This window comes from Mus caroli, unplaced genomic scaffold (genome assembly GCF_978045245.1).
Source record: "Mus caroli unplaced genomic scaffold, Mus_caroli_1 scaffold_8, whole genome shotgun sequence".
Taxonomy (NCBI): Eukaryota; Metazoa; Chordata; class Mammalia; order Rodentia; family Muridae; genus Mus; species Mus caroli.
The window spans coordinates 6,598,875-6,626,005 of NW_028227263.1; the positions used below are offsets into that span (position 1 = coordinate 6,598,875).

The window sequence follows — 27,131 nt, forward strand, 5'->3', positions numbered from 1 at the left end:
AATTCCTCTATTTTATAGAGTTTTTAATAACAGCCTGAGGTTGTATTTTAGAAAATGCACTCCATGTGCAACTGCTCTGTGCTTGTACAGCAGAGCTCTTCCAGAGTCAATGGCAACCTGCACAAACACTTTAGTGCTTATTAGCACAGTCCTGCCCTCAGGGTATCATGGGCTGGAGACTCTGAGAAAGGCAGGAATGGGAGGTGAGAGTCGTCCCTATCTGAAGTCACAGTGAGCCTGTGGAGACCGGTCCAGAACCTCTGAGCATGAGATTCCCCACTCGTTCCATTTCATTATGACATTACTAAAAATTTGGCCAAGAAAGCCACCAGGAATCCACTTGCCTAGAGACACTGAGTAGGATGTGCACAGATGAAACCAAGAGTGCTGTATAGGACCCACCTATTGTCAGAGAAGGTCTGACTTGAACCCCCTCACAGGGCAGGGGTGGACTTTCTGGACAAAGTGGGGAGACAGGAATGTGGGGTGATCATCCCTCCTCTCTTTAGAACCCACACAGGAGTCTCAAAGCCCTTGCTGTCCCAAGCCCTGCCCTGCTCAGGACAGATGTGTCTCAGATGTTTACTGGTGGCATCTTGGTCATGTTTCCTTTTCTGTCTTCTTCCCACCAGCCTCTCTGAGGGTCCTGAGGTCTACCAGGCCACATCCTAGTCCACCATTTAAGGACCTGGCTTTGGTGGCTCTGATGGTTGGTGTGGCTCAGCCTAGTCCCAGATCAGAATCTAACTTTCAGCTGAACACCTCCTATAAACACTACGTCGAACAGACTTGAACTGCAGTCAGACAATGCCACTGGCCAGGGCAGAGAGGCAGAACTTCCGATTACAGCGCCTGCTTTGTGAGCTCTGAGATGAACCCAAGGCCTTCTCAATTCCTTTCCCCAGCCCAGCTCTCCCAGAACGTCTGGATAGGGGCTCCTGGTCCACTGTGTTCTAGTCCCAGTGCTTGGACTTCAGCAGACTCCCAAGCCTGTGTCCCACAGCAGCCCTGGTTGTAGCTGTGTCCACTAACTGGTGAGCCATCTCTCCTTGGGGGCCACAGCCCCTGTTCAAATACTCTAGCATAGATGACACATGAAGGCATGGTATTAGTCTATAAGGAGCTCCCAAGGTCCACGGATCCCTGAAGTACCATCATTGCCGACCTGGATGGAGTTCTTGGCCTTTATCCACAACGCACTGGTTTAAAGCTCTGTTTCTCCATACAGAGTGCCGGATGAAGAAATGACAGTTCTGCCAAATGGTGTAAGGATCATAGACTGGGAAATGTTTCCAAATGCAACTGCAGCCAAGCTTTCCCCATGGGAAAGGTCCTGAGACTCCCAGCTTGTCTTGTCTTGCTTGGGACTTAGGAATGAGCTTTCTCTGGCCTGCTGGGCCCCCATCTCTAGGTCAAAGGCCCAGACAACCTCTGTTGGCCCTGCTCTGAGACTCAAGGACTCTGCCACTTCTCTGATCCAGAACCTCTCTCAGTCCTGTCCCCAGTCCCTAGGGTTAGGCTGCCTTTGAGCAACTCCCCTCCCTACTGTTTTGTTCTACCCTGCTTTAGCATCTGCTCCAGAAAGCTTCTATCTCTGATATTCTCAGAAAATCCTCAGAAATTCCTCAGACTCTTTGCCTGTACCAAGCTCTGCACCCCCACCACCGTACCCTCCCCCTGTAAGCTGTAGCACTGCCCTGCCCTGCTAGCGAGACCTTCTCAGTACACCGCAATTTGTTTTTAAGCCTGACACTCGCCTCAGACACATCTGCACCATGGAGTCTAGAGAGTCAGGCCAAATTGACAATTGGGTTTCAGACAGCTGAGTATTCTCTTACAAGCTACAGATCGAGTGGGACAATACAGGTAGTACTGAGGCCTTCATCAGTAAGGAGATCCCCACCGGGCAGTGCCACAAGAAGAGATGGCCCTGCACCCAGAGCACTGAGCCTAGCTTCTGGACTCATAGGTAACAGTGGCTTTGCTGAGGGTGACACTAAATTGTACTAGCACCTCCTGGGAACAGAGTCCAGCCTGTCCATACTTTGAGTTTTTCAATATGTCATTTGCACAACATAATTTATCCATGGCTGGTCTCTAGAACTCCAATGGCTATGGGTGGGCAGTTGAGGTCAAGGACCAGAAGAAAGCCCCTGTCCAGCATGAGCATATGAACAGTCTCTAAGAGTGACACCTGGTGGCAGTGGTGAGTAACGCAGCAGATGGAAAGTGAGCCTCAGGCCCTTCAGTGTTGGATGAACTGCTCTTAAACTGCTGGGCATGGTCTCAAGAGGGAAGGGCCTGTTCTGTCAATAGGGTGTGCATGTCTTCAATGGCAGGTAAAGGGTATTCTCCAGGCTGATTATAGATTCTATAGAAACAAATCCTGAGAAACTCTGAAAAATGCAAAAACACTTCCTAACTGTCTTTTTCTTAGAATTCCAGGGTCTTTGGGGACTATGTGGTCTCATAGAGAGTGCACCTTCTGTGCATCTTGGATAGTTAGTTCATGGCTCTGTGGAGAAAATAATGATCTTGGTGAATACTGCTGGCATTTCCTGTGTCTGATGTACAGCTGAGAGCCAGCTCTATGACTGTGTAGGATCTTACTTGTTTCCTCTTGAGTTTAGTGTGCTCTGGGGATAAAACCAAACCCCAGAACCTAGAACACATGAAGCAAGGCTCCAGCACTAAGCTACACCTTCAGCCCTACCTTCAGCCCTATTTTTGTGTATTTATCAGGATACTTTACATACCAGGTCATTTTACCTACAGTCAATGAACGATTTAATCTTCCTTTCCTTCCAGAAGCCTTGGTTTGTCTTTTCTCCAACTAACGTGACTAGAATTCTTCCTTGGAAAGAAAAGAAGAAAATGTTCCACCCCAACTCATGTAATTTTTGAAAGTTCACTCTAGATCTGCAGGTATCAGAGCCCTTTATACATCATGTATGCACACACACACACACACACACACACACACACACCATGTGTTTCCCCGGCTGGGCTGTAAAGGAGAGGCTAAGAGAATTGCTCAGCAGTCAAGGTGGAAAGAGGCTCTGCATAGGCACAGACCATGAAGAAGCTGAGCCTTTGAATGCAGAACACTCTCAGAGAACTGCTGCTGTTAACCTGGGACTGGAAGAGAGGGAGCCAAAGGGTTTACTTCAGAGAGCAGATTTCTTTGACAGAATAACAAAAACAAATAGGGAAGCTGAGGATTTTTCTAGGAAATAGAAGAGAAAGCTAAGGTTGAAAGGAAAAGAATAAATTCAGTGTGAACAGAAAGGACCACCTCTGATGAGCAGACATGGGAAGGAAGATGAGCTGCAGGAAAGGGATTTAGACACTCAGCACGTTTCCCTGGCTGGGGGACAATTAGAGAGAGCTCCTGGCTGCCTGGTGGAGATGAGCAAGTGTCTGTGTCATCCACACAGCACAGTGACATTTCAGAGGTGTCCTGAGCTCTGGGAGAAGGTATGGCTGGTGGGGAACAGGGCAGAGGAGAGGGAAGGGTATTCCAGCAATAAGGAAAGGTTCAGAATTATTGGGCTTTGTCCTGTTTACCTGCGTGAAGAGACAGGAGGAGATGTGGAGCTTAAAGGATGTACCTCAAAGGCAGATGGTTGAAATTCCGATTTGACATATTGAGAGGGTTCCTGTTCTGCTGGACGTGTGCAGGGCATTAGTGACACAGAAAACTAAGCAAACGAAACAACTCAAAAGACTACGCGCAGGTGTGTGAGCTACGTGATACAATTGGGATGGAGCCAGCGTGACCGTGCGGACCACAGGTGTGTAACTCTCAGCAGCAAGGGTGGGACTGCACATCCTCCTCTTACCCAAGATAGAGCTATACACTGGATGCTCACTCTGCCCCCTGGATCTTCTCTCTTCCCTCCTGTGGGGCTCCATAACCCAAAAGGCTGGGGATGTGACTCCATAGTATGCTTGCCTAACATACGTGAGGCCCCAGACTCAATTCCTACCTTTCAGCGGGGAGAACCTGACCCCTGCAATGGTCCCACCTGATCCCCCTATTGGCCTCTGGTCTATGCGTCAGTGGGAGGTGAGTGGTTTGGACATGTGCTCCCTGCTCTCTGTTGGGTTGGGAGTTGACAGTAACTGGCTAGGCCCTATCCCTGACACTTTCCTGGGCTGCAGTGCTGCCCTTCCCTCTGGGTCTGGAGCCCCAGTGGTCAGAACTAGTGATTACCCACCACACCTGGGACTCCTCTTGTCAACCTTCTCCAGCTTTCCTCAGGGGCTTCTCAAAGGAGAATGTGCTTGAGAAGCTGAGATGTGCCCAGTCCACTATGGTGGCGCAGGCGAGGAGCAAGGGCGGTATAGCACTTTGAGAGGGAGGCATTTCGTGCAGGAGCGAGAAGGCCACATAAACTGAGGTGCAGACACAGACCAAGCATGCCGTAACAGGCTGGGATAAAGCTCAGGGACACCAGCTGGCAGAGTCACAGGTATTTGCCTCTGGGGACCTAACACAGAGTGGAAAGGGACCATGGAACACAGCTGTTCTCAGTTACAAGCTTTGTGGAGACATAAGGCTGCCCTCCTCTGCTGCAGACACTAACTGTAAGCAAGACAGAAGAAAGGGCGGATGGAGCAGGCGGGAGCATAGTTTCCCAGCAGCCTGATGGCGACGGTTCCCCCACTTTCCCAGAACCACACAATGTCACATTACATCATGTGAGATCTCAGGCCTTATCCTGGCAATGACAACAAATGGTTCTGAAGGTAGGGGTATTGGAGCAAGGGACATTCTGGAAAGGTTAGAAACAGGATGGGCCCTACTGGGCCCTCTGTTTACTATGGTAAAGGCCTGGCTCCTTCACAATGGCCAGGTTCTTCTTTCTGCCTTCTCCGGAAAGCCCATGAAGAGATGGACTGTAGCATGTCTCTGGACACCAGAAATCCAGGGAAGTGGAGGAGGGATGACTCCCTGGGTACCACAACTAGAAAGATGGCTACATCCTACTGATGTACCTGATGCCTAGAGTACCTGGATCCTGTGGCCGTTTGAATGCGATGTCCCTCATAAGTCTTGGGCATTTGAATATTTGATCCCCTGTGTGGCTTCTTGGAAAGGATTATGAGGTGTGGCCTTGTGGGAGGACGTATGTCACTGGGGCAGGCAGCTTTGAGGTTCCAAAGCCTCCATCCCCATCATCCCCAGTGCCCTCTTCCTGTTTCCTGCTTGTGGCTTGAAATGTGAGCACCCAGCTGCTGCCCCAGGCCTACCACCTGCTACCTGCACAGCTGCCTCCACAGCCCCTTGGGAGGAAGACAGGAATTCTGACTTGAAGATGGCGAGTTCTAAGTGGAGATCCAGGAGGAGCACTGCTGGCTATGATCAAGGGGCAGGTGGGATCTTACCTACCTGTGGGTACCTGGCTCTGCATTTCTGCACCTCTGGGGTCCTCAGCACTAATACAGAGCGTGTCAGGTAAGTGAGTAAGAAAATGAGCTGGTGAGAGACCAGAGCTGTGCCCTGCTGCCCGCCCACCCTCCCGCCTGCTCACGGGTCACGTACCAGCCTGCGGATCTCACGCTCACACTCCTTCTTGATCCGGGTGATTTCTTCCTGATGCAGATGGTAGACACTCCTGATCTCCGCAGCCTTGATCTTGTCGGCCTGGATGACCATAGTCAGTGCCTCCTCGACCTGCTTCTTGGCCCCTTTGAGCTCTGAGATCTCTTGCTGCATCTTGACCTTCTCCACCTCAAACCCCTTCTTGGCCTCCTCCTTCGCCTCACACAGGAGCACCGTCTTCACCTTGTCGGGCGCGCCATCCCGCAGGGTGTTGAGCAAGGCCTGCAGCCGCTGGTTCTCATTGTCCTTAATCTTGATGACCCTCAGGAGCTCGGCCTCGTGCTGCCGCAACAGTGCCTCGCGCACGGCCTGCAGCTCCTTCATCTTCTCCTCGTGCAGCTTGGTCTTGAGCTCCGTGACCAGGACCGCGTGCTTGCGCTGTTCGTGCTCGCGCACCTGCTTCAGCTCCTGGCTCTTCTCCCGCTCAACTTTGCTAACCTGAAAGACAGGCGAGAGTGAGGTTGCTGGAGCCGGGAACCACCTACACCGGCTGGAACATGCCTGCACCAGCTGGAACATGCCTGCACCAGCTGGAACATGCCTGCACCAGCTGGAACATGCCTGCACCAGCTGGAACATGCCTGCACATTGAAAGGATTGCTTTCCTGCAAACTTAGGAATTATTTTAACGGTCAGTTAAAACAAGCCACCCTGCTTGGTGGAGGGCATGGGTGTGCATAGTGGTCTGCAGCATACACGGCACTGTAGCAGAAGAGGGGGCCACGGACATCCTCTGCCCATTATATCTGCTCCTGGTCCCTCTAGGTGGAAGCTCAGTAGGACAAGAGAGGCTTCTCAGTGGATGGTGGAGGGACACAGGGACACAGCCTGTGAAAGGCTTTGTGTTGCCTCACACAATGAACCCGCTGCACTTACCTTCTACGGCATCCTTTGCAAGTGGGGAAGCCTCTTAGCAGCCAGGCTGGCTGTCCTGACGACACCTAGTATCTAGGTTTTGGAAACAGTGTGACCACATGCTTTGTGTTCATCTTGAATGTTTGGGGCTCTGTCTAGGTAGTCACCTCACTACTAAAATTTCCACATGCCCTGGCTGTACTGTGCTGGAGAACCCAAGAACTCGCCTGTGGTCCACAGAACAGTTACGCTCACAAAGCTCCACAGTGGTCTGTCCTCCTGGTAGCATCTGAGTGTGCATCCCTCCATGAGCCCCACAGGTCCTGCTTAGCTGCTTCCATATCAGGGACTTCCCCAGCTATACAGCCTACACCTCTCGGACCACTCACTCTAGAGAGCGCTCATCCCTTTCCTTCCCCTTGCTTCCTAAGGCTCCAGGCACCCACATACACTGATCCCCAAACACTTTTTCTTTCTGATCCTGACACTCAGATCTTCAAGGGCCAGGTTACTTGGTGACACTGACAGGCATACCCCATCTGAACCCCAGAGGGACCTGCTTTGGGCCTGATGCCTTTCTGGCTCTCTAAGCCCTTCTTGAGGCTCAGTAAACAGTGCCCTAGCAGGATACAGGAATGGTGTCACAGCCTCATGTATCCCACTGCCTGGTGAAGGAGCAGCCTGCTTCTGTTGAAGAACATCCTCCTCTCCCAGGCTGCTACTGTTCGGATCAACTTCCTGCTCACAGTAGGTATGCATATCCCTCATACCTGCTTCTGGAAGACAGTGTCCCTGTGAGTCTCAGAGACACCCTGGGGAGCCACCTGCTCGCTGCCAGGATCCTGAAACAGTCACCCTCGCTGAACTTTCCAGGTCCCGATCGCCTTCAAGTCTCTCCTTCCGAAAGTGGGACCATCAGCTGTGATATGACTGATACCATTTTTCTATAGCAGCCAACTGTAGTGACTTCAGCACTTCCTGTGTTGGATATCTGGTTAATCCCTGCATGCCCCTCCTCTTCCATTTCTTCTCCTTATATTCTTGGGGGAGAATCTTGCTGGAACCATCTTCGCTTTCCTTACCACCAGCACCAAATCAGCAGCAAAGCTACCCACTCTGCCTCTAAGTATGTCTAGCAAGCATTTACCTACCGAGATGTCTCCCCAGTCTAAATAGTACCATGATCTTGGAACAAAACCTTTAACTCAGGGCTTGGGGGGACATTTAAAATCCAGTCCTGATTTATTTGCCTCTGTGGCTGCCTTCCCCCCCCCTCCCTTCCCCCAACAGAGGCAACTTTCAGGGCCTGTTTGCTGATGCTTCCCCATAGGACAGGCATGTGGCACTGACTGGCACAGCTGGCCCCAGGTCTGGCAGGCCTATTGTCCTCTTAAAGTCCAGCAGGCCCCTGACTATTCCTCATGCACACAGGACAGCACCACCCAGCACTTTGGAATTCTGCTTTGCTGAACAGAGCATTACTGAAAAGTAGAGCAAACAGGCAGCTGCCAACCCAAATTAATGTGACTCTTCTTCCAGGTTTTTGTTGTTGTTGTTGTTTTGAGACAGGGTTTCTCTGTGTAGCCCTGGCTGTCCTAGAACTCACTCTGTAGACCAAGCTGGCCTCAAACTCAGAAATCTGCTTGCCTCTGCCTCCCAAGTGCTGAGATTGAAGGCGTGCATTACCAGGCCTTCTGGCTTCTTCTAGTTTTAATGGCATCCCAGATATGGAAAAAGAAAAAAGCAGGGTTTGTTTGGCTTCAGTTTGGGGGGACAGGGTCCCATATTGTAGCAGAGGTTGGCCCAGAGCTCACACTGTGTTTCAAGCTAGCCTTGAACTCACAGAAATCTTTCTGCTTCCACTCCCAAACATGGTGAGATTACAGGCATGAGCTGTAAATATTATCAGTATTTCCCTTCCTCTGTGAATCATGTGTGAAATATAGAACACTCTATATGTTTGAAGGGAGTACTGAAGAATGGCGGGGGGAGGGGGGTGCAGGGTGGTAGTGATTAGAGATAGCTACTGTCCCCCGTGGGTTAGACCCTGAGGGGTACATTGAATCCCAAGTGGGACTTGGTACGCCAGAACCAATACACAGAGTCTGGCTCTGTTCTCTCAGCAGATAAATACTCAGACCTTGTGAAAACTTTCCAGATGGGAATGAGCAAAAGGAAAATGAACGCATCCTGTGTCCCAGAGCAGACTATGGTGAGTGGATAACGGTGGAAGCCCAACAGCCCAAGGTTGGGTAAGGCGGTATCCCACCTCTAAGCTGTTGGAGACAAGATATCCCCGCCTCCAGCTACTCCTGCCCAGGGCCTGAGACTTGGTCATGAACTAAAGGCTCAACCTGTCCCCCAAGTGTGGAAGGATTAGCTAAAATCCAGCCAACCACCAGAAGACCTCTGCTCTCTACCCCTTCCAAAGCACCCCCAGTGTCCCCAGGCTGGGCTACTAGCTTCCAACGAAGCATGTGGCAGAATTGGATACATCCAGGGACAGTCACAGGAGCTGGGCAGGAGTTAGGTCCTGGAGGGTCCTGGGAGGCTCCTCTGTGCCCTGGAGTAATGCTGCTAGGCAGACTCCAGGCTCAACACAAAAGGTAGCTAGCTCTCTTGGAATTCTGGGAGGCTGGCTAAAGACAGACATGCTGGGGAGGGAGGATGGTCTTAGCTCATAGTGTCGGGGCTTAGTCCATGGTCACTCAGCGCCACTGCTTCTGGGCCTGTGTGTGGGAGGAAGAGCAGCATAGCTGGGAAGAGACAGGAGGGAGAGCAAAGTGAATGACCTCATGGTGGCCAGGAGCCGATGCTGGCCACCTTCTGCCTCCTACTTTTGCTCCTCTGGCCCCCAAAGACTACTGGGCAGTGATATCCACCTTTAGAGTGGTTCTTTATTTCTGGTGATCCTCACGCCACCTGGCTCTGGACACCCTCCCAGACATGCCCAAAGGTGTTGCTTTAGTGATGCAGGTGTCTCTCAGTCTAGCCAAGTTCATAATGAAGCTTAATCGTCATAGCCACTTGACTCTCGCAGAGGCCTGTGAGAGGCTGAGATGGCACGGGGGTGTTAGCTGCTGTGAGAAATGCTAAAGCCTTCTCAGACACAGGGCAGCCACGGAAGCCTGCCAGGGCCAGAGGGGCAGGAGCTGCTTCTGGATTCTCATGTATGGGTTTCGCTTTCCTGCTGGTGCTTCTGGCCTTCCAGCAAGATCTGAACAGTACAATGGGGGGTGGGGGTGGGGGTGGGGGGCGGGTGTCTTCACTCAAGGTTGGGGGTCCTTCCTTTAGCTGCTGTTGGTTGTGGTGGAAAAGTGAAATAAATAATTCATTCATTCCTCTAATTACTCAGTTGTGAGATAATACACTGGCTCTCTGCTAACCGTGGAGTACCAACTAACTGTTTCCTGAGAAGTGTGAGGATTCAAGCATACTTGATGGGCTTCGGTTCTTTGCAAATCGCATCCTCATTGAGACTTGGAGTGTTGTTCACATGTAAGGCCAGTGAACACCTCTTCAGGAGCCTCTTGAATGCTCTCGTTGAGATCCTCACAGTTTCTCAGGGCTTGAGGGGTGTGGCGTAGTCCAGGCTTGTTTCATTTATCTCTAGATGCTTGGATTGCTTTTCATGTTCAGAGAATATTTCAAGGTCACAGCCGTGGCCTAGGATTCCTCATTCCTTCTGGATAGGTCACTGTTATAAAGGTATTTTCCAGGGACAAGTCAAAGTGTATGTATGTATGTAAATATATACATGATATATATGCAGATGATAGACATAGATAGATGTACAATGTACATGCACATACGTCTTACAAGTTCACATCAACATTAAACTCAAAGTCCGGACCACAAAGCTTCTGCCTAGCGCCCTGCCCACAGCTGAATCTCTCTCTGTCCTTCACACTGAGCATTTTTGTTCTCATGCAATCAGGAGGTGATGCAATCACCCCATTCCCTGCACTCATGTTATACAAACAATGGTTTCAGGACTCAGTGGTTTTGATGCTGACACAATGAGTGTGATAACCATGAATGGATGGTGGCCTTGCACTTTCCATATGCCCCCCCCCCTCACCGTGTGGTTGCATCCTAACAGCCTGGACAGTTCCACAGCCATTCTAACCTGCTGTCCCTTCAGACTTTCATTTGTTGTCTCCCACCTCTCCCACCCCGCACCCAACTGTATGGTGAGGAATCTCAAAGGATTTTCTAAATCTCAAAATACTTCATATTTCCCAATGGATCTATGCAGATCGAGCCTGGCAGGTTGCCCTAAACACAGGTCACACGTGGCTTCTATGCCTTCACCTTCAGTAGGGTCTAACTCACAGAGGGGCTCTGGGTTCCATGCTCATAGCCTGATTGGTGTCCCTGTCTGATTCCTTCGGGAAATGTCACTGTCCTTATGGGCAGCCATAGGAACAACGCCACCTGAATTTCTGCATGATGTCCACTCTGCAGCTGGATGCAGGCTTTACCAGACACTAACCCTCGACCTTACGCTTGCTGCTCTTCCTTCTCTCGGTTCACAGCTGCTCTCAGCTAACCCATGATCACACTTTTGTCTCCTTTCCCTTATACATAGAGTACACTGGCACCTGAGATTTCTCTCATGTTGCTAGTGTACTCTCTGGGGTTTCTGCTCTGGGTCTTGGTTTCACGAATGCTGCTCTTTCAGTAAACAGTTTCCTTTAAAAAAATTTTTTTTTGTGTCTCAAAAGATAAATGAGCTCACTACCCTTGCAGAGGACCCAGCCTGGAGTCCTAGCACCCAAATTGAGGCTCATAAACGCCTGCAACTCCAGTTCCAGGGGGATCCAATACCCTCTCTGGTCTCCACTGGTCTCACTGGCTCATATAAACTCATATAAATACATGCACATACAAAATTTAAATAGATTAAATTTAAAATTAAATCATTTACTTACTTACTTATTTTTGGGGTAGGGGATCCATGCTATGCTCTTTTTGTTGTTGTTATTGTTGTTGTTGTTTTGAGACAGGGTTTCTCTGTATAGCCCTGGCTGTCCTGGAACTCACTTTGTAGACCAGGCTAGCCTCGAACTCAGAAATCTGCCTGCCTCTGCCTCCCAAGTGCTGGGATTAAAGGCGTGCGCCACCACGCCCAGCTCATGCTATGCTCTTGGGTAAGGCGGTATCCCACCTCTAAGCTGTTGGAGACAAGATATCCCCGCCTCCAGCTACTCCTGCCCAGGGCCTGAGACTTGGTCATGGACTAAAGGCTCAACCTGTCCCCCAAGTGTGGAAGGATTAGCTAAAATCCAGCCAACCATGCTATGCTCTTACCTCTGAGCCATCACAGCAGTCCCTAGCTTCCTCTTAAAGCACCCTAAGTGGCATGTTTCTGTACTCTGAATTTGTGTCTCCATCATCTGCAAGGACCCCCCACTGTCCTTACGTTAGGATAACTTCTCATCTTCGATGTTCACCCATTTTCTTTATATTTTTTTCATGGTCTCTCTTTCCATTTCTCACAAAATATTATTTGTTGGGTTCATATGTTCATACTCCTTCTATATCTATTCTTCTAAAGTATCATTTCTAACTTGTGAGCCTTGGCACATCAATTACACATTTTTCTAACGTGGATTTATGTCCTGTCTTGCCCAGCTTTCTTGATGTCTTTTAGGTCCATTGTAAATAACCTTCATGGTCCCTTCTGCAGGAGAGTGAGTTTCTGTGATGTGCTTTCACTAATTATAGGGACATTTCTTTGTTTCTTGTTTCCTTCCTCTCTCTATTGTATCTGGATATGATCTGAGATTCTCCAATGGTCATTTGACATTTGAACCCATCCCCACTCCCACCTCAACCCAGCCTTTCCCCCTAGAGAACTGTGTCCCACACCACACAGAGTGCTCTGGAATTTGCTTCCTTACATCTCCACAATGAGGCAGCAGCTACAAGCCACGAAACTTCCTCCTCAATATACTCCAGGGGGCGAGGCAAGAGCTAACTGGACATTTTCCAAATGACCAATGCCACAGGGCTGAGCTTCTTACCTGTGATTTCTGGAGTTGCTGGTCCTCATGGATGCCTGGAGTAAGCTGGAAAACTGGAGGGGTATTCCTGGTACCCTTTTGTTTTTTTATATTTTACATATGCATGTATGTATGTATCTAGTCCAGGCTGGTCCCCTGCCTCAGCTTCCTGAGTGCCAGTATTACAGGCAGAAACTGCCATATCTACTTTTTAAAATCCCATCTGAAAGATGCTTGGCTCCCACAGCAGAGCCCCTTTCCTGGTAGAGAGGCCTGCCAGGCTCCCCTGGTGCTTTACATGTATAACCGCCTATCTCCATGCTACACGTGTGACCACCTCTCCCCATGCATCTGCTGTTGCTGATTTTCTCCCTAGATCATCACTGTGGTCCTGTAGGCCCAGGCTCAGGTCAGCTCAGCATCCCAGCATCCCTGGCTAGGAAACTGGCTCGTCACCACAACCATGAGCCTTATCTCTTCTTTCCTGGGGCATAAGCTGCAGAGGATGCAGAGGCTCCTCGGAGTCTGCAAGCCCCTTAGTGGCTGGGTGACAGCTTGGGGAGTGTCAGGAAGCCCAGGGACACATGCTTTGCCATGAAGGTCACAGACCCACCTTATCTGGTAATAGACGTTCCTGAATTGCACTTCTCAAGAATAAATGCCAGTGATGGTTCACTCTGTGCCTCCCTTCCCTTCCCCAGTCATTGTAACCAGTTATAGAAAACTCACACGAAAAATGCTTTCATTTTAGAAACCAATTTTCTAAGGTTCCGTCTCATGTTTGCTAACCTGTTCTCTTACTGTTGACCACCTAGACTATCTCTGATGCTTCCATGGTTTTTTTTTTAATTATTTTTATTTATGTATGTGTGCATGCATGTATGTGCCTGTCTATGAGAACTTGTAGATTTCAGAAGAAGGCACTGAATTCCTGGAGCCAGAGTTGTGAGCCACCTGACATGGGTGCTGGGAACTGAACTCTGATCCCAAGAGCAGTAAGTGCTCTTGACCACCGAGCCCCATCCACAGAGTTTCCTTCTGTTTACAGATACTGAAGGCTATGGAAGTACAAGCCCAGGTGTAACACAACTGCCACAGAACACTCAAACAGAGAATTCAGTCTAAAGGGACCTCTGTGTATAGTAGCTTTGATCTGGCAGGATGCTCCACCACACTACAATATAACTGCAATCTAACAATATCCCTGTAGCCACGTGGTTGAGCCTCAATCAATAACAGAAGCCAAACCCTTGCTGAAAGTGTGAAATTATGCACCAAACATGGCCACCATACTATACCTCTCCTGTCATTTCCTGGTTACAAAATCGTCTCCTAGATGCAACTCTGGTCAGTTCCTGGTCTTTCTAATACAATCCAATTGTCTTAGTCAGGGTTTCTATTCCTGCACAAACATCAGGACCAAGAAGCAGTTGTGGAGGAAAGGGTTTATTCAGCTTACATTTTCCACATTGCTATTTATCACCAAAGGAAGTCAGGACTGGAACTCAAGCAGATCAGGAAGCAGGAGCTGATGCAGAGGCCATGGAGGGATGTTTCTTACTGGCTTGCTTCCCCTGGCTTGCTTAGCCTGCTCTCTTATAGAACCAAGACTACCAGCCCAGAGATGGCACCACCCACAAGGGGATGAACCCCCCCTCCCCTTGATCACTAATTGCAGCTGGATCTCATGGAGGCATTTCCCCAACTGAAGCTCCTTTCTCTGTGATAACTCCAGCCTGTGTCAAGTTGACACAAAACTAATCAGTACATCAATTATCTATCTTGTCTGATAATTTCATAATGTGTGCTCCTATCTATTTGTAACAATTCTCCCTACTATCTCGTTTACTCATTTCCTACAAATTCTTGCACACTTATCCTTCCAGGGTAGAATTCTGGGACATTGGACCAGTGGTTCAATTTGTCTCCCTGAGACTTACACCCTTAGGAAACCCCTCCCACTTACCTAGAGGTAGAAAATAGCCAAGCACTTCTCAGAACACAAGTATGGCGAGTGACCTTTGGCTTCATTAGCTGTCAGCACCCAGCCTCTGCCTCATACTGTGGACTGATACACCTACACTTCCTTATATTTGGAAGTGGAGGCTGAAGCTCACTCACCTTGAAAAGGTCTCCTTCAGGGGCTGGGGAGATGGCTCAGTGGTTAAGAGCACTGGCTATTTTTCCAGAGGATCCAAGTTCCCAGTATCCATATGGTGACTCACAACTGTCTATAACTTTAATTCCAGGGTATCTGACTTCCTATCGATCTCCATGGGCACGACATGGACATGGCGTACATATATGTATGCAGACAAAACACTCATACACATAAAAATAAGTCTAAAAAAAAAAAGTCCCCCTGAGCAAGCAACAAACTGCTATGCGAACTTGAGAGGCAGCATTCTGGAAGGCTTGACCAGATGCTACTCAGAACAGTGGATAACTGAATCAAAAGTGAAGTAAGTGCAGGCTGCAGAGGTCCTGTGTCAGACATGGTGCTGGGACTCACTTGGAATGGCCACTTCCTATCTGAGGGAGGGTGTCAGCCCCATCCCCTGCCCCCAGGAATCCACATCTCACTTGTTTATAGATGCAACAGCCATCAACATCCTTGTGACAAAAATATGTATGGCTCTCAAATAATATTAAACAATAAGGCCACACCCTGCAGACAGCTTGAAGGTTTTGGGGTTTTAAATTAGACAGATGACAGGGTGTAGTCCTACCCCTTAACTCAAAATGGTGCTTAATTAGCCACTTTTTGCTGGGAAAGGACACGTTCTCTGAATATTATGAAAATAGTCTGCTAGCCTTCAACTATGAGTGTTCTAGAATCACGGTCATCTTTACAGATCAACTCTCCAAGGACTAATTCCTTTATAAGAACAGACACCAAACAGAACACACACCTGAGCCCATCTGCCAGGTCTGTCTATTCTAATTTCACCAGAGGTGGTTGGAAGATAATACAAAGAGCTGTCATGCAAAGCTCTGCCCTGGAAAGGTGGATTCTGCTGAGGCATTTGTCTGGTCATGGGTAGAGGAGGAGTTCAGTTGTTCCTCTGGTCACCCTGGTGTGTGTGTGTGTCCCCTTAGGTGACCTCTGCTCATTAAAGCAGACCCAGAGAGTCCCCAGTTAGGCCGCGGGATGATTCAGAGCAGTGCTCTGTGATTACTTGATGGCTCTAATTTGGACAGATTGGCATGTGATGTATGTAAGAACTGTCTGCTGGGTTGGAACACCACTGCTAATGTTACACATCTGCAGGGCAGGGGCAAGTCTTCTCACTAAGAACATGCTCCCTCACTCGTGGCTCAACCGTGGCTCCCTCACTCGTGGCTCAACCGTGGCTCCCTCACTCGTGGCTCAACCGTGGCTCACTCACTCGTGGCTCCCCCACCTCCTGACAAAGTGTGTGCCTTTAAAGACTGGTTGAATGAATGCTAAGAGGGACAAGAAGTTCAAACGTGAACAAATCAGCTAGATTTCTATGTCATTAGGGATGAAAGTGCTAGACTGGACCATTTATCCAGAGAGCAAACACCTGTGAACACAGCTAAGAATGACACTTGGGACCGCTGAGCTGAAAACTACAGCCTGTTAGAAACTCAAAAGGGGGAAAAAACTAGAATCAGTTCTGTTCATAAACCCAGACGCCCAATATTTTAAACAAGGCAGCTTTCCCCAAACTGACTGGTAAATTCAATGCAACCCAACCCACGGGATTTCTACGAAAATAGAAATTAAACAAGTAGATTCTAAAATCTGTATGGAAATACAAAGACCCACGATGACTTAAAGTAGCCTTAAAAAGAAAGAACAAAATAAAAACATACCCACTATAGAATCAAGTCCAGTCTGGAGGAGTTAGGAACCGAACTGGCCTCAGGGGGACACAGGGAAAGCAGACCTCTGGCTACAATGACAGGGCTGGTCAAGCTAGTGGCTAAATGGAGCTTCCCTTGAGAGTCGTAGCTAATCTAAATGAATCTTCCCTGGAGTGATGCCAGAGGCAAGAGGATAAGCAGAAAAAACAGAGGACCAGACCCAATCCTAGGACACAGCTATGTTGTCAAAGCAAAGTTGGCCTGCAGAGTCGCAAGATGTGGAGCATCACTCAGGAAGGCAAAAGATGCAGCCCACAGTGCTGCTCCTGCACATATTCACTCAAGTGCCTTTTGCCGGTTTTAAACATTGCTACGGTGCAGGGTATAAGGCCATTTCTTTATAATCAGGATCTTGCTAGGTGTTGCAGGCTAGTCTGGGGCTTGCTATCTCCCAGCTTCCCCATCCCAAGTGCTGAGATCATGTATGGGTGCCCTCTGTGTTACAACCTTTGAAAACTAAATATGTGATGGAAGAAAAGGAAGGGGAATTATATAATTATATTATAATATGCTCAAAATAAAATAAATATTTTTTTAAAAATATGAAACTGTGCACACCTTTAACCCCAGCAGGCAGATCTCTGTGAGTTCAAGGCCAGCCTGGTATACAAAGTGAGTTCTAGCATAGCCAGGGTGATTATACAGAGAAACCCTGTCTCAAAACACCCCCACCAAAAATGTGGTACTATGTCTATTCCACATTCATATGGAAGACATGAACTACTTGCATGAGGCACAAAACTCAACTCTAGGAGAGCTTTGGAAATGTCAAAGGCAAAATATAGAGGCCAGAGAGATAGCTCAGTCGGTTTAGCACCTGCTAAAAAAAACCAGGGGTGCAGAGGTTGGATACCCAGCAGCCACATAAATGTAGGGCAGCCATGGCAATCCACTCACAATTTTAGTGCTTGAGATTACAGAGGGTCCCTGAAGCAAGGAGCAAGCTTGATAGCTAGACTAACCTCATCAGGGAACTCTGGGTTCAAGAGAACATCAATAGCTAAGATAGAGAGTGACTGAGAAAGATACGTGGTGTCAACCTTGGTCCTACACATACATGTGAACAGGCATACATACATACCCACACCCACATATGTGCACACATGCATGTACAGCACATATACACTCAATCAAAACTGCACTTTTAGGAGAAGGCATGGCAAAGTGTCTCCATGACCTTGGCACAGGCAAGGGTTCTTCTCAACAAACAGGTTCAAGAGGAATCTGCACAGCCATCCTGTCTGTGCTTCCTAGGCAACCATGCAGCAAGCGGATCTTCATCAGCAACCATTCCTTCCCAGTGAGGCCCTGAGCCCTAAAGCAGCGCACTGTGTATGCATACCCTGCTCTTTTTAGCCGTTTCCCAGGCCTGGATAATGAGGTGGCTGTGTACTGCTCCACTCTCATTAGCAGAGCTGAGAATAGAATCCTACATAGTTATGCTCATCTCTGACTCTTCTCCTACAGACACTCCCAGGAAGCACTGTAATGAAACCACAGCAGCAACTTTCATGTCCTGGTACTGCTGTGCAGTCACTTGCAGAGCAGGGGACCCACTCCACTGTCTTCAGCAGTGTCAACCCCAACCAGCCACCTGGGAACTTGAGCACTCGTGACATATTAAAACAACGTGTCATATAAACACTTGCTTTCATTTGTGTTCCTTGGAGAAATCTCTCTGGAGCTTCTGGTCATTGTCCACTGTCTTCTGGGCGGGATTAGTAGTAATTGTAAGCTTGGTTTGCTGGAATCAGGTCAAGACCATTAGTGGGCAATGAATTTAGGTAACAAATGCTTTGAGACTAGGTGTGTGCGGCGTTGCGATCACAAGGTAGGCACATTTCTTACATTGAGTCACGCTAACGACAACAAACAAAAAGGTGTGAAGGTCACAGCCTCAAAACCAGCCATGCGGCTGGAGCAATGACTCAGCGGTTCAGAGCACGGGTTGCTCTTCCAGAGGACTGAAGTTCAATTCCCAGCACCCACCTGGCAGCTCGTATCCATCTCTTCCTCTAGCCCCAGAACTTCTAAGGGTACTCATTATGCATGTGATGCACAGACATACATGTGGACCAAACACCCATTTTACTTTTTTATTAAAAGAAAAAAAAAACTAGCTACAATGTAGTATCTAATATATATATGTATAGTCTGTTTCATTGTGAGGACTGGGGAAAATGAGAAAAGCAATCAGGGCTGTAGAGAGAGATGGGCGATGGAGAATAGAGGGGATTGCACAGATAGCTAAGGGTGTAGGCTTGTCTGATACATGTTCAGAACAAGGCTGGCCTCCGGCAGGGTCAGGAAGCCAGGATGCTTGCTCCATTCGGAAAGAGCCGTGACTATGAGCAATAAGGAGAATCTTATTCTTTAAGCCCCAGCTACCTCCAAAGCTCCTTATGGGAATATTTTTCCCACTCCATGAGCGCAGAACCATTAACACCCAGATTGGTATGGGCATGGTCCCCCAGGGAAACACTAGTAAGTTCCCTCTATTTAAGTTCAAGACATTGGCATCAAGTGCAGTGAAAATACAGCCGCCTGGGACTATGCAGACAAAATCACAGATCAGCCATGACTGCACAATCAGTAAAAGAAAGGCTCAAATTATGTGCTTCTTAGTCACAAAACTTAATAACAAAGACCAAAAGAAAGTTCCAACACTAAGACAGTGCCACAGGGCTTCCTTCCTGCTTTTCTTCCTTCACTGCCAACCACCTGAAGGCTCCACACTTGGCACTGGGTCTCCTTATTCCTATATACTCTCAAATTGAAATTCCCCAATACCTGGTGACTCCCACATCCACTCAAGCCCAGTGCTCCCCAAAGAATGCTCAGCTGCCCAGCCAACGGCCTCTACTTGGCTATCTTGGCAAGTCTCCCAGGTACCTGCCAAACCACAGCTCTGGATCCCCTGTACAAACTCCTCACCCAGACTTCTCTCACCAACTTAGGCCAAAACCTGCAGGCATGCTCACCAGCATACACAAACTCTAAGTTGATCCAAACTGGCTGCCGTCCTCCCAACTTTCCCTCTGCTTCCCCAGCCTCTACAGTATCCTGCTGGTGTTTTGAACTATCTGACAGTGTGCAATCTGCCCTCTGTATCTTAGGTTATAGGAAATATTTAAAAAATGAAAGTTGCATGTGTCCTGAATAGAAGCAGATTTTTCCTTAGTCCACCAGCTATTCTCAGACAATGATGCCTAAAACACTGGGGCTTAGATGGAAGGCAAACATATTGTGGGTTACAGAGTTTTTATTGTGCATAGTTTCTGCTCGTATAGACACATAATGACTTCATTATGGGGGGAAAGACTTTTACTATGTGTGGTGATTTGAATATGCTTGGCCCAGGGAATGCCACTATTAGGAGGTGTGGCCTTGCTGGAGGAAGTGTGTCACTGTGGGGGTTGGCTTTGAGAGGCCTTTCTTCTAGATGCCTGGAAGCCAATCTTTTTCTGTTTGTCTTTGGAACAAGATGTAGAACTCTCAGCTCCTCCAGCATCATCTCTGCCTGGATGCTGCCATGCCCCCTGCCTTGGTGATAATGGACTGAACCTCTCTGTACCTGTGAGCCAGACCCAATTAAATGTTGTCCTTTATAAAAGTTGTCTTGGTCATAGTGTCTGTTCACGGCAATGGAAGACCTAACTAAGAAAATATGTCCCTACATCATCTCTCAGCATGTAAGTATCAAATGCCTCTATCTTTGGACTGTAGTGCACTAGAATGTTTAATTAAAAAAACTACTAATTGAACCAGGCAGAGGTGGTACATGCCTTTAATCCCAACATTTAGGATACAGGGGTAGGCAGATCTTTGTGAGTTTGAAGCCAGCCTGATCTACAAAGCAAATTTCAGGACAGCCAGGGCTGTTACATAGAGAAACTGTCTCAAAAAATCCAAAAATGAGTGGTGGTCTGGTGTGGTGGCTCACCCGTTTAATCCCAGCATTTGGAAAGCAGAGGCAGGTGGATCTTTGTGAATTCCAGGCTATTAGCCTAGTCTATATAATGAGACTATGCCTTTAAAACAAACAAACAAACAAACAATGTGGCACACCCCAATGGGCAGTCTGTCTTAGCCAGTGTTCTATTGGTGTGAAGAGACACCATGACCAGGGAAACTTGTATCTAAAAGAAAAGCATTTAATTGGGGCTTGCTTACAGTTTCAGAGTCCATTGTCAACAGGGCAGGGAGCATGGCGGCCTGCAGACAGACGTGATGCTGAAGAAGATGATCTACATGATCTGCATCTGCATCTGCAGGCAGCAGGATGAGCAGAGCCACTGGGCCTATCTTGGGCTCTTGAAACCTCAAAGCTCACCTCTAGTGACACACTACCTCCAACAAGGACCCGCCTCTTAATCCTTTCAAGTCGTGCCACTCCCTGGTGACCAAGCATTTAAATCTATGAGCCTAAGAGGGACACCTTTACTCAAACCACCATGTAGTCCAAATACGAAGAGGGCTGGGGCAAAGCAGTGCTGCCTGCCTGCGTGAGTCTGAGGATGTGAGTGAGCATGTCTATCCCTGCATCCTCAGCATCCAGCAACTTGAACCTTCCTACAGAATCTGAATACCAGTGACATCCCAAGGAACTTTGGGCTTTCAGTGCAGCATTAGAACTGCTGAGGGAGGCACCCAGCTTAATACCCTTACGGGTTCTCGACTTCTCCAGTGTGCAGACAGCAGACAACCATCATTGAACTACCCAGCTTCACTGTGTGAGCTGGAGAAGAACAGTGTTTGATTGGTGCCCTCCACTGACAAGCCTTAATGCACTCAATATTCCTCAAGGATCAGCCGCTCATCAAGTCTGAGGTGCTAAGCTTCTGGCTGCTGCAGTTGCTGGCTTCCTTCCACACTTGGCCCTGGGCATTGCAGAGTAAGAAACTGCTGTTGCAGAGCAGCAGGACATTAACAATCTGCAGACAGAGAAAGGAGCCTGCGCCATGCACTAGGCCAGGACCACAACTGAGATACTCAGGCTGAGGCTGCAGGTTTGGTTGCTAGGCCCACATTGAGATTGCATTATTCAGGTGAAGTGATTTCACATAACCTATAGCCGTGCCCTTTTGTCAGTGGGCTTGAATCTGGGTCTTCCCTTAGGGTGGTGAAGGCCAGGCTCTGCCAGGGAGTAGTACTTTGTGTCCTGCCTGTGTCCTAACACCTAGCACAGATCTAGCTGCCCTGACCACCAGTGAAGCATGGGGACCATCAGGCCCAGCAGGATTACAGGTGGCTTAAGGGGCTATATCTCGATTCCAGACACACTTGGAGGTCTATGGCAAGTTTATCTGTCTAGGAAGGGTCCCTGGCTAATTACCCACCCAGTACCTTCAGAAGCTTCCAGAATCTCTTGAGAATGAGCCATGGATACCAGTTCTATAACTAGTTCTGTCTTGTAGTTGGAATTATGATCTTATTTTGACACCTCCATTAAATGGACTCCAGAAAGACTAAGAAATGACGACATTGTTAGTGGTTTTAATGCTCACTTTCATAGTTTTACTTCCTAGTTGGCCATGACTGTGGTGTTAACATTGTTGACATGGCAGGATCTGGACTCACGTAAGAGACAAAACTTCATACGTGCCTGTGAGGAGTTTCTAGAATGGGGTTAGATAAGGCCAGAAGATCCATCCTAAAATCGGGTGGCACCATTCTGTGTTGGAGTCCTGACATGAATAAAAGGAAAAAGTGAGTTGCGAGCCAGCACTCATCTCTCTGCCCTCTGTCCACGGATGCAGTGGGAGCAGCTACCTCAAGCTTCTGCCGCCATGCCTCCCCTCACCGTGAAGGACTGCGCCTTCAAACTGAGAGCCAAAATAAGCGCTTTCTTCCTCAAGTCGTTTTTGTCAGGTATTTGTGACAGCAACAAGGAAAATAATGAATACGATGACTTAGGGAAATCGTCCTCAGCTGAGTGGTAAGTAGGAGGGGCTGTGAGAACTACACGGATTCCTGACAGCTTCCTACAGTCTTGTTTCTAGTTGCTGAGGGAAGCTACATTTGGGGGAGACTTGAAGGCTATGTCTGGTGTGTGTCTTCATTTAGTGAGTGGGTTGTAAAGGGAAAGAGGCAAAGCCCAAGTGAGACCTGGAAAAGGAACCAGACAAGGTGCCAGGGATGCGAGTCCCTGTGCCACGTCTTCCCACTAATCAGTATTTAAGGACTCAGAGCACATCTCGCTTCTGGGATCTCCTTCTGCAGGTACCTGTTCCCTGCAGTGAGCTCTGTGTCCACACAGCCAGGGGTACCTTCCTATTGCTGTCAATCTTGTAAGTACCCGGAGCTGCTGAGGCTTGGAAACAGCCGAGATGCTTTTTATAAGCAGGCGAAGGTATCCTCAGGGTGCTGTGAGATGGCTGTGCTTTAACAAACTGCACACAAAACACATGTGGTACTGCTGCAGTGGGCTTGGTGGTGGAGTATCTGAGAAATAGTCTGCTTGGTGATCTCCATGGCATAGTATTCTTTATATGAAAAAGATGCTTGTTGTTAGTGGAGAACAGAAGGCACTGCTACTGCTGGGTCCCTAACAAGCCACTCACCCTATCTTCAAAATGCTTTGGAGGACAAGCAAAATTCCCTGGGGCTACAAGTGTGGTCACAGATATAGTCCTGCCACAGTAAGGAGCTCTCAGTACACATACAGAGGGTAGTTTATTTTTCAATGCACAGCCAGTGCTGGCCTCACAAAGCAGTTGTTGAACCCGTGTTTATATGTGCTCACACTGACTTATTCTGTTCAGTTCAAGTCCACCAGGAAAACCTCAAGGCAAACTCAGTGTTGTCCCCAGGACTGTGCTATTTGACAAGGCCCCCCCAAGGACCCATGGCATACACCCTCTGTGGGAGGGATGTCCCATTGGTCAGGAGTCCCTATGTGCACTCCCAATGGATTTTGAACTCCCAAGTCTCTCCACCTGCCATTCTCTTCCCCAGAGATACCCACCAGGGTAAAGAAGCAGGAACCTCTGCAGAGACTTGGTCACATCCTCCTTTATATAGAATCATTTGGCTCCAGGGGCAGGATCTTTGCTTAGGGCAAGAAACCTGGGATGGGAGTCTATGACGGGGGTGGGAGGGGACTGGGGCAGGGAATCTGGGGCAGGGGTCCTGCATCAGGAGCTCAGGGCAGGGGACCAGGGCTGGGGCAGAAGCTGGGGACCAAGGGTAGAGGCTTCAGTGCCCACCTTGCTCTTCTCCTGCTGCAGCTCGATCTGGATGTCTGTGAGCTTGGCTCGAAGCTCCTCGTTGGCAGCCTGCAATGCAGCAAGTGTCTCTGCTTTGTCCCCCTTGGCCCGGCTGCCTGCACCCTTCTTTGACATGGTGAGGCTGGTTGGCCAGAAAGACACCCAGGGGCAGCTGCTCCGTCTGGGCCAGGGTATCCACGCCAAACTCTTGGCAGGTGTCCTCCGCTACATTTTCTCAGTCACCTGAAGGAAAAACACACCCATGGTGAACAGACTGTACATGGCCAGATGCCACAGTGGCCCCTCAGCCATGAGACTTCAGCCTAGAGCTCAGGGTCTTGGTGTTGGGGCAGGGGCATAGCTGACTCCTCATCTACTCTCATCCAAGATGCTGTCCTGACTGTATTTGCTGAGAACCAAGTCTGATCCCAGAGGCATCTGCCACTGTGCAGTATCCTCAGACAGGGACTCCGTGCATTGGACATGCTAATCCTTTGCTCCTTTACAAAGAACCTGCTGTGCAACTCTAAACCTAGAGTTTCAAATGTAGGTGTGAGACCCATGGCAGCAACAGTAACTATAAACCATGAGCTAAGAAAAGTTGATGGAATAGAGGCTACAACCCAGGGTCAATCCAGGGATTCACAAACTTCATCCAGGAAACTCAGTGGGTAGAAGCAGGCAAGGAGGGGAGGGGAGGGGAGGGGAGGGGAGGGGAGGGGAGGGGAGGGGAAGGAGAATAGAGTGAAGTATAAGGGAGGGGAGGGAGCACATGAGTCCCAAGGAGGCTGTTTGTACTTTCACATAGAAGTGGAGTGCCAGCTCACCAAGGAATAACCCACAAACCCTGGCAGGACTCCCTGGAGCACTAGATCCCAGCTTAACCCTGGCCAGCTACCTGCTGCCCTTCCCACCTAGGAATGGAAGTCTTGGGTGTGAGTTCTCTATTGCTATGCAACTAGCTGTGACACCTCCCAGGTGTGTCTGTCCATCACCCATGTCTAGGGCTTGGGAGCCACCTTGGCTGGTCTCCTAAATAGGTTCATTTACTCTGTTTATACTATTGGCTAGAAACACCAGTACCTTCACAAAAATGACTGAGCAAAATGATTGATTGTATTCAAATACCCTGATGGCCTTGGGATAGGGAGCTATCATGGATGCTGAGGAGGAAGTCATAGGCCCTGGTGTAGTTTCACCAACCTCTGTGACCAAGGTGTATAGTCTTAGCTTCTGAGTCTCCATACCCCGCCCAGCTAAGCCTGCTGCCTTCCTGCCCACATCTTATCAATGGCAATTCTGTACCCGACTCCAGCCAATAGTATCAGACACAGCCCATGAGACTCCTGCTTTAATTTATACATACACACACACACACACACACACACACAAACACACACACACACACACACACACACACACACACCTCATTGCCTCATAAGCTGCCAACAAGGTTCAGGGCCCCTGTAGGACCGCCATAGCCACTCCAAGACACCAACATTTATCCAGTGTCTTCAATAGTTTTGGTTGGTTTTGTTTTTATTCATTTTAAAATAAAACTCCTCTAGGTACGGTATCACACACCTTTAATCCCAGCATTTAGGAGACAGAAGGAGACAGATTTCTATGAGTCTGAAGCCAACTTGGTTTAAATATCAAATGTTGGACAGCCAAGACTACGAAATGTAACAACCCCCTCCCCCCACCTCAAACAAAAACAGAAAAAGGAACAGAATCTACAGGTCTTGCCTTGATAAAACCATGTTACCAGCCCCACACAGAGGTAACCAACGTCAAGGTGTACGTGTCAGGGTAGTTCCCAGAAGCTCAGTGCTCACAGCCCAAGTTGCTATGTGAATGAGACAGTGCAGGCCCATGTGGTCTGAGGAGGGCCTTCTGCAGTCACCACTGGGCAGAGCCTGCCTGAACTAGCACTGGGGGCAGAAGTCAGCAGCAGGCCGCAGCAGGGCCAGGGTAGAGTAGCAACCTCAGTACGATCAGAGCTCCCCTAGGATGGAACCCAGAGATGTAGGGCCTGGAGACTAAGGATGTCCTTGGCTACACATCAGCTCAGCCCCAGACACAAATGCAGAAAGGGTGAAGAGCAGAGTCACAGGAAGGGCACTCCTGGGATACGCACTCAACCCAGGAGAGCAGAGAGCAGGGACAGACAAGGGACAGTCACTTTAAGTGGCTCTGGCTAAGCATCTGTAGCTTGCTATGTTTATATAAGAAATAGGACAAAAGTGTTAGTTATTGAGCTAGAGAGGTGACTTAGAGGTTAAGAACACTGGAAGCTTTTCAAGAGGAGCCAGGTTCAAGTCCCAACACTGATCTGACAGCTCACAATTGTCTGTAATTGTTTCAGGGGCTCCAACATCCTCTTCTGATCTCTGCAGACACCATGCATGATATGGTACACAGACATACTTGCTGACAAAATATCCACTCACAGACAATAAAACAAATCTTTTTTGTTTAATGCTGGGCATCTTAAATGGCCATTGAAGTGCGTTTGGTCATTCGTAAATAAAGAGCTGCAGTGTCTGAGGGAAAGCCTGAGATCTACCCCAGGGCTTCTCAGCTCCCAGGCAAGCATGGCTTTGCTGTCATCAGTGCACAGCAGACTGGATATTTCATGCTTGCTTTGGTGAAGCCATTAAATTAATAGCTCCATCTACCATCGTCTGTTTTGGGGTCTCCAAGGAAGTAATAAATTTTCTTCCCAGGACCATAGTAGAAGGGCTAGGGTGACCTCTGCCAATCGCTCTATGAGGACAGATACAGCAGACAGGCAGAGCTTTATGCTTGATAAATGAGCCCCCTGGTGAGGGTTAATAATTACTGTAAACCTCAGGGTGCTTACTGAAGGCCTATCTGGGGAAGGCTACCTTCCCCGCTCTGTCCCTGCTAGCCCTTGGGCTTGTTTAACATCCAGCTCTGATATGTGTTCTGATGTCACCGTTTAACCTAAAAGACATGGAGAGGTCAGAGTAAGCCCTCAACACCCAATGCCTTTTGGAGCACTGTCCCCTCCCTGGTCTGCCCCATAAGTCATGATCTGTCTGGATTGTCATATGCAGCCTTGCAGTCTTTAAACAGGCTCAAGTTCTTTCTGGTCACCTTATTTATGGAGAAGAGGTTACCACTCTGACAATGCATTCCCATGAAAGCCTAAAATGAGGGGAGGCAGGTGGCAGGCCCCCCAAATCTAGGCTCTGAGCGAGGAACTAGGAGGAGAGAGAATGCTCCAAGCCATGGGGCCAGCATTCCTTCCCTCATTCAGCAGGACTCACACAGCGAGCGATCCAGCCCGCCCTGCTGTCCATAGAGGGCCACGGGGACGGCAGCCAAGTCCACAACTGAGTTTCTTCCAGGGATGCAGAGCAGGCCCTATAGTAGTCAAACAGATGCACCTCTACTGCAGCTAATTTCCTGTAAACAGAACTGCCACTCGAGGTTTGGAGGCGTGGGATCAAATCAAGTGGCCGTTAGTGTGTAATGGCAATGCTGGTGACCAAAGAGCAAGACACAACCTGGAAGCCAGAGGAAGCACCCTTC

At 48.7% G+C, this 27,131-nt stretch overlaps 1 protein-coding gene across 14 annotated transcripts in view; it reads right to left on the reverse strand.

Moving 5' to 3' along the window:
- Jakmip3 (Janus kinase and microtubule interacting protein 3) overlaps nucleotides 1-27,131 on the reverse strand; it is a 94,257-nt gene that overhangs the window by 48,670 nt on the left and 18,456 nt on the right. For all 14 annotated transcript variants that reach the window (XM_085841197.1, XM_085841204.1, XM_029479037.2 and 11 more), the window contains exons 2-3: nucleotides 23,571-23,813; nucleotides 5,549-6,046 (exon numbers count right to left, since the gene is read on the reverse strand). In XM_085841197.1, coding sequence (XP_085697323.1) covers nucleotides 5,549-6,046; nucleotides 23,571-23,705 — 633 coding nt within the window. In that variant the 5' untranslated portion in view covers nucleotides 23,706-23,813. The remainder of the gene's footprint in view (nucleotides 1-5,548; nucleotides 6,047-23,570; nucleotides 23,814-27,131) is intronic.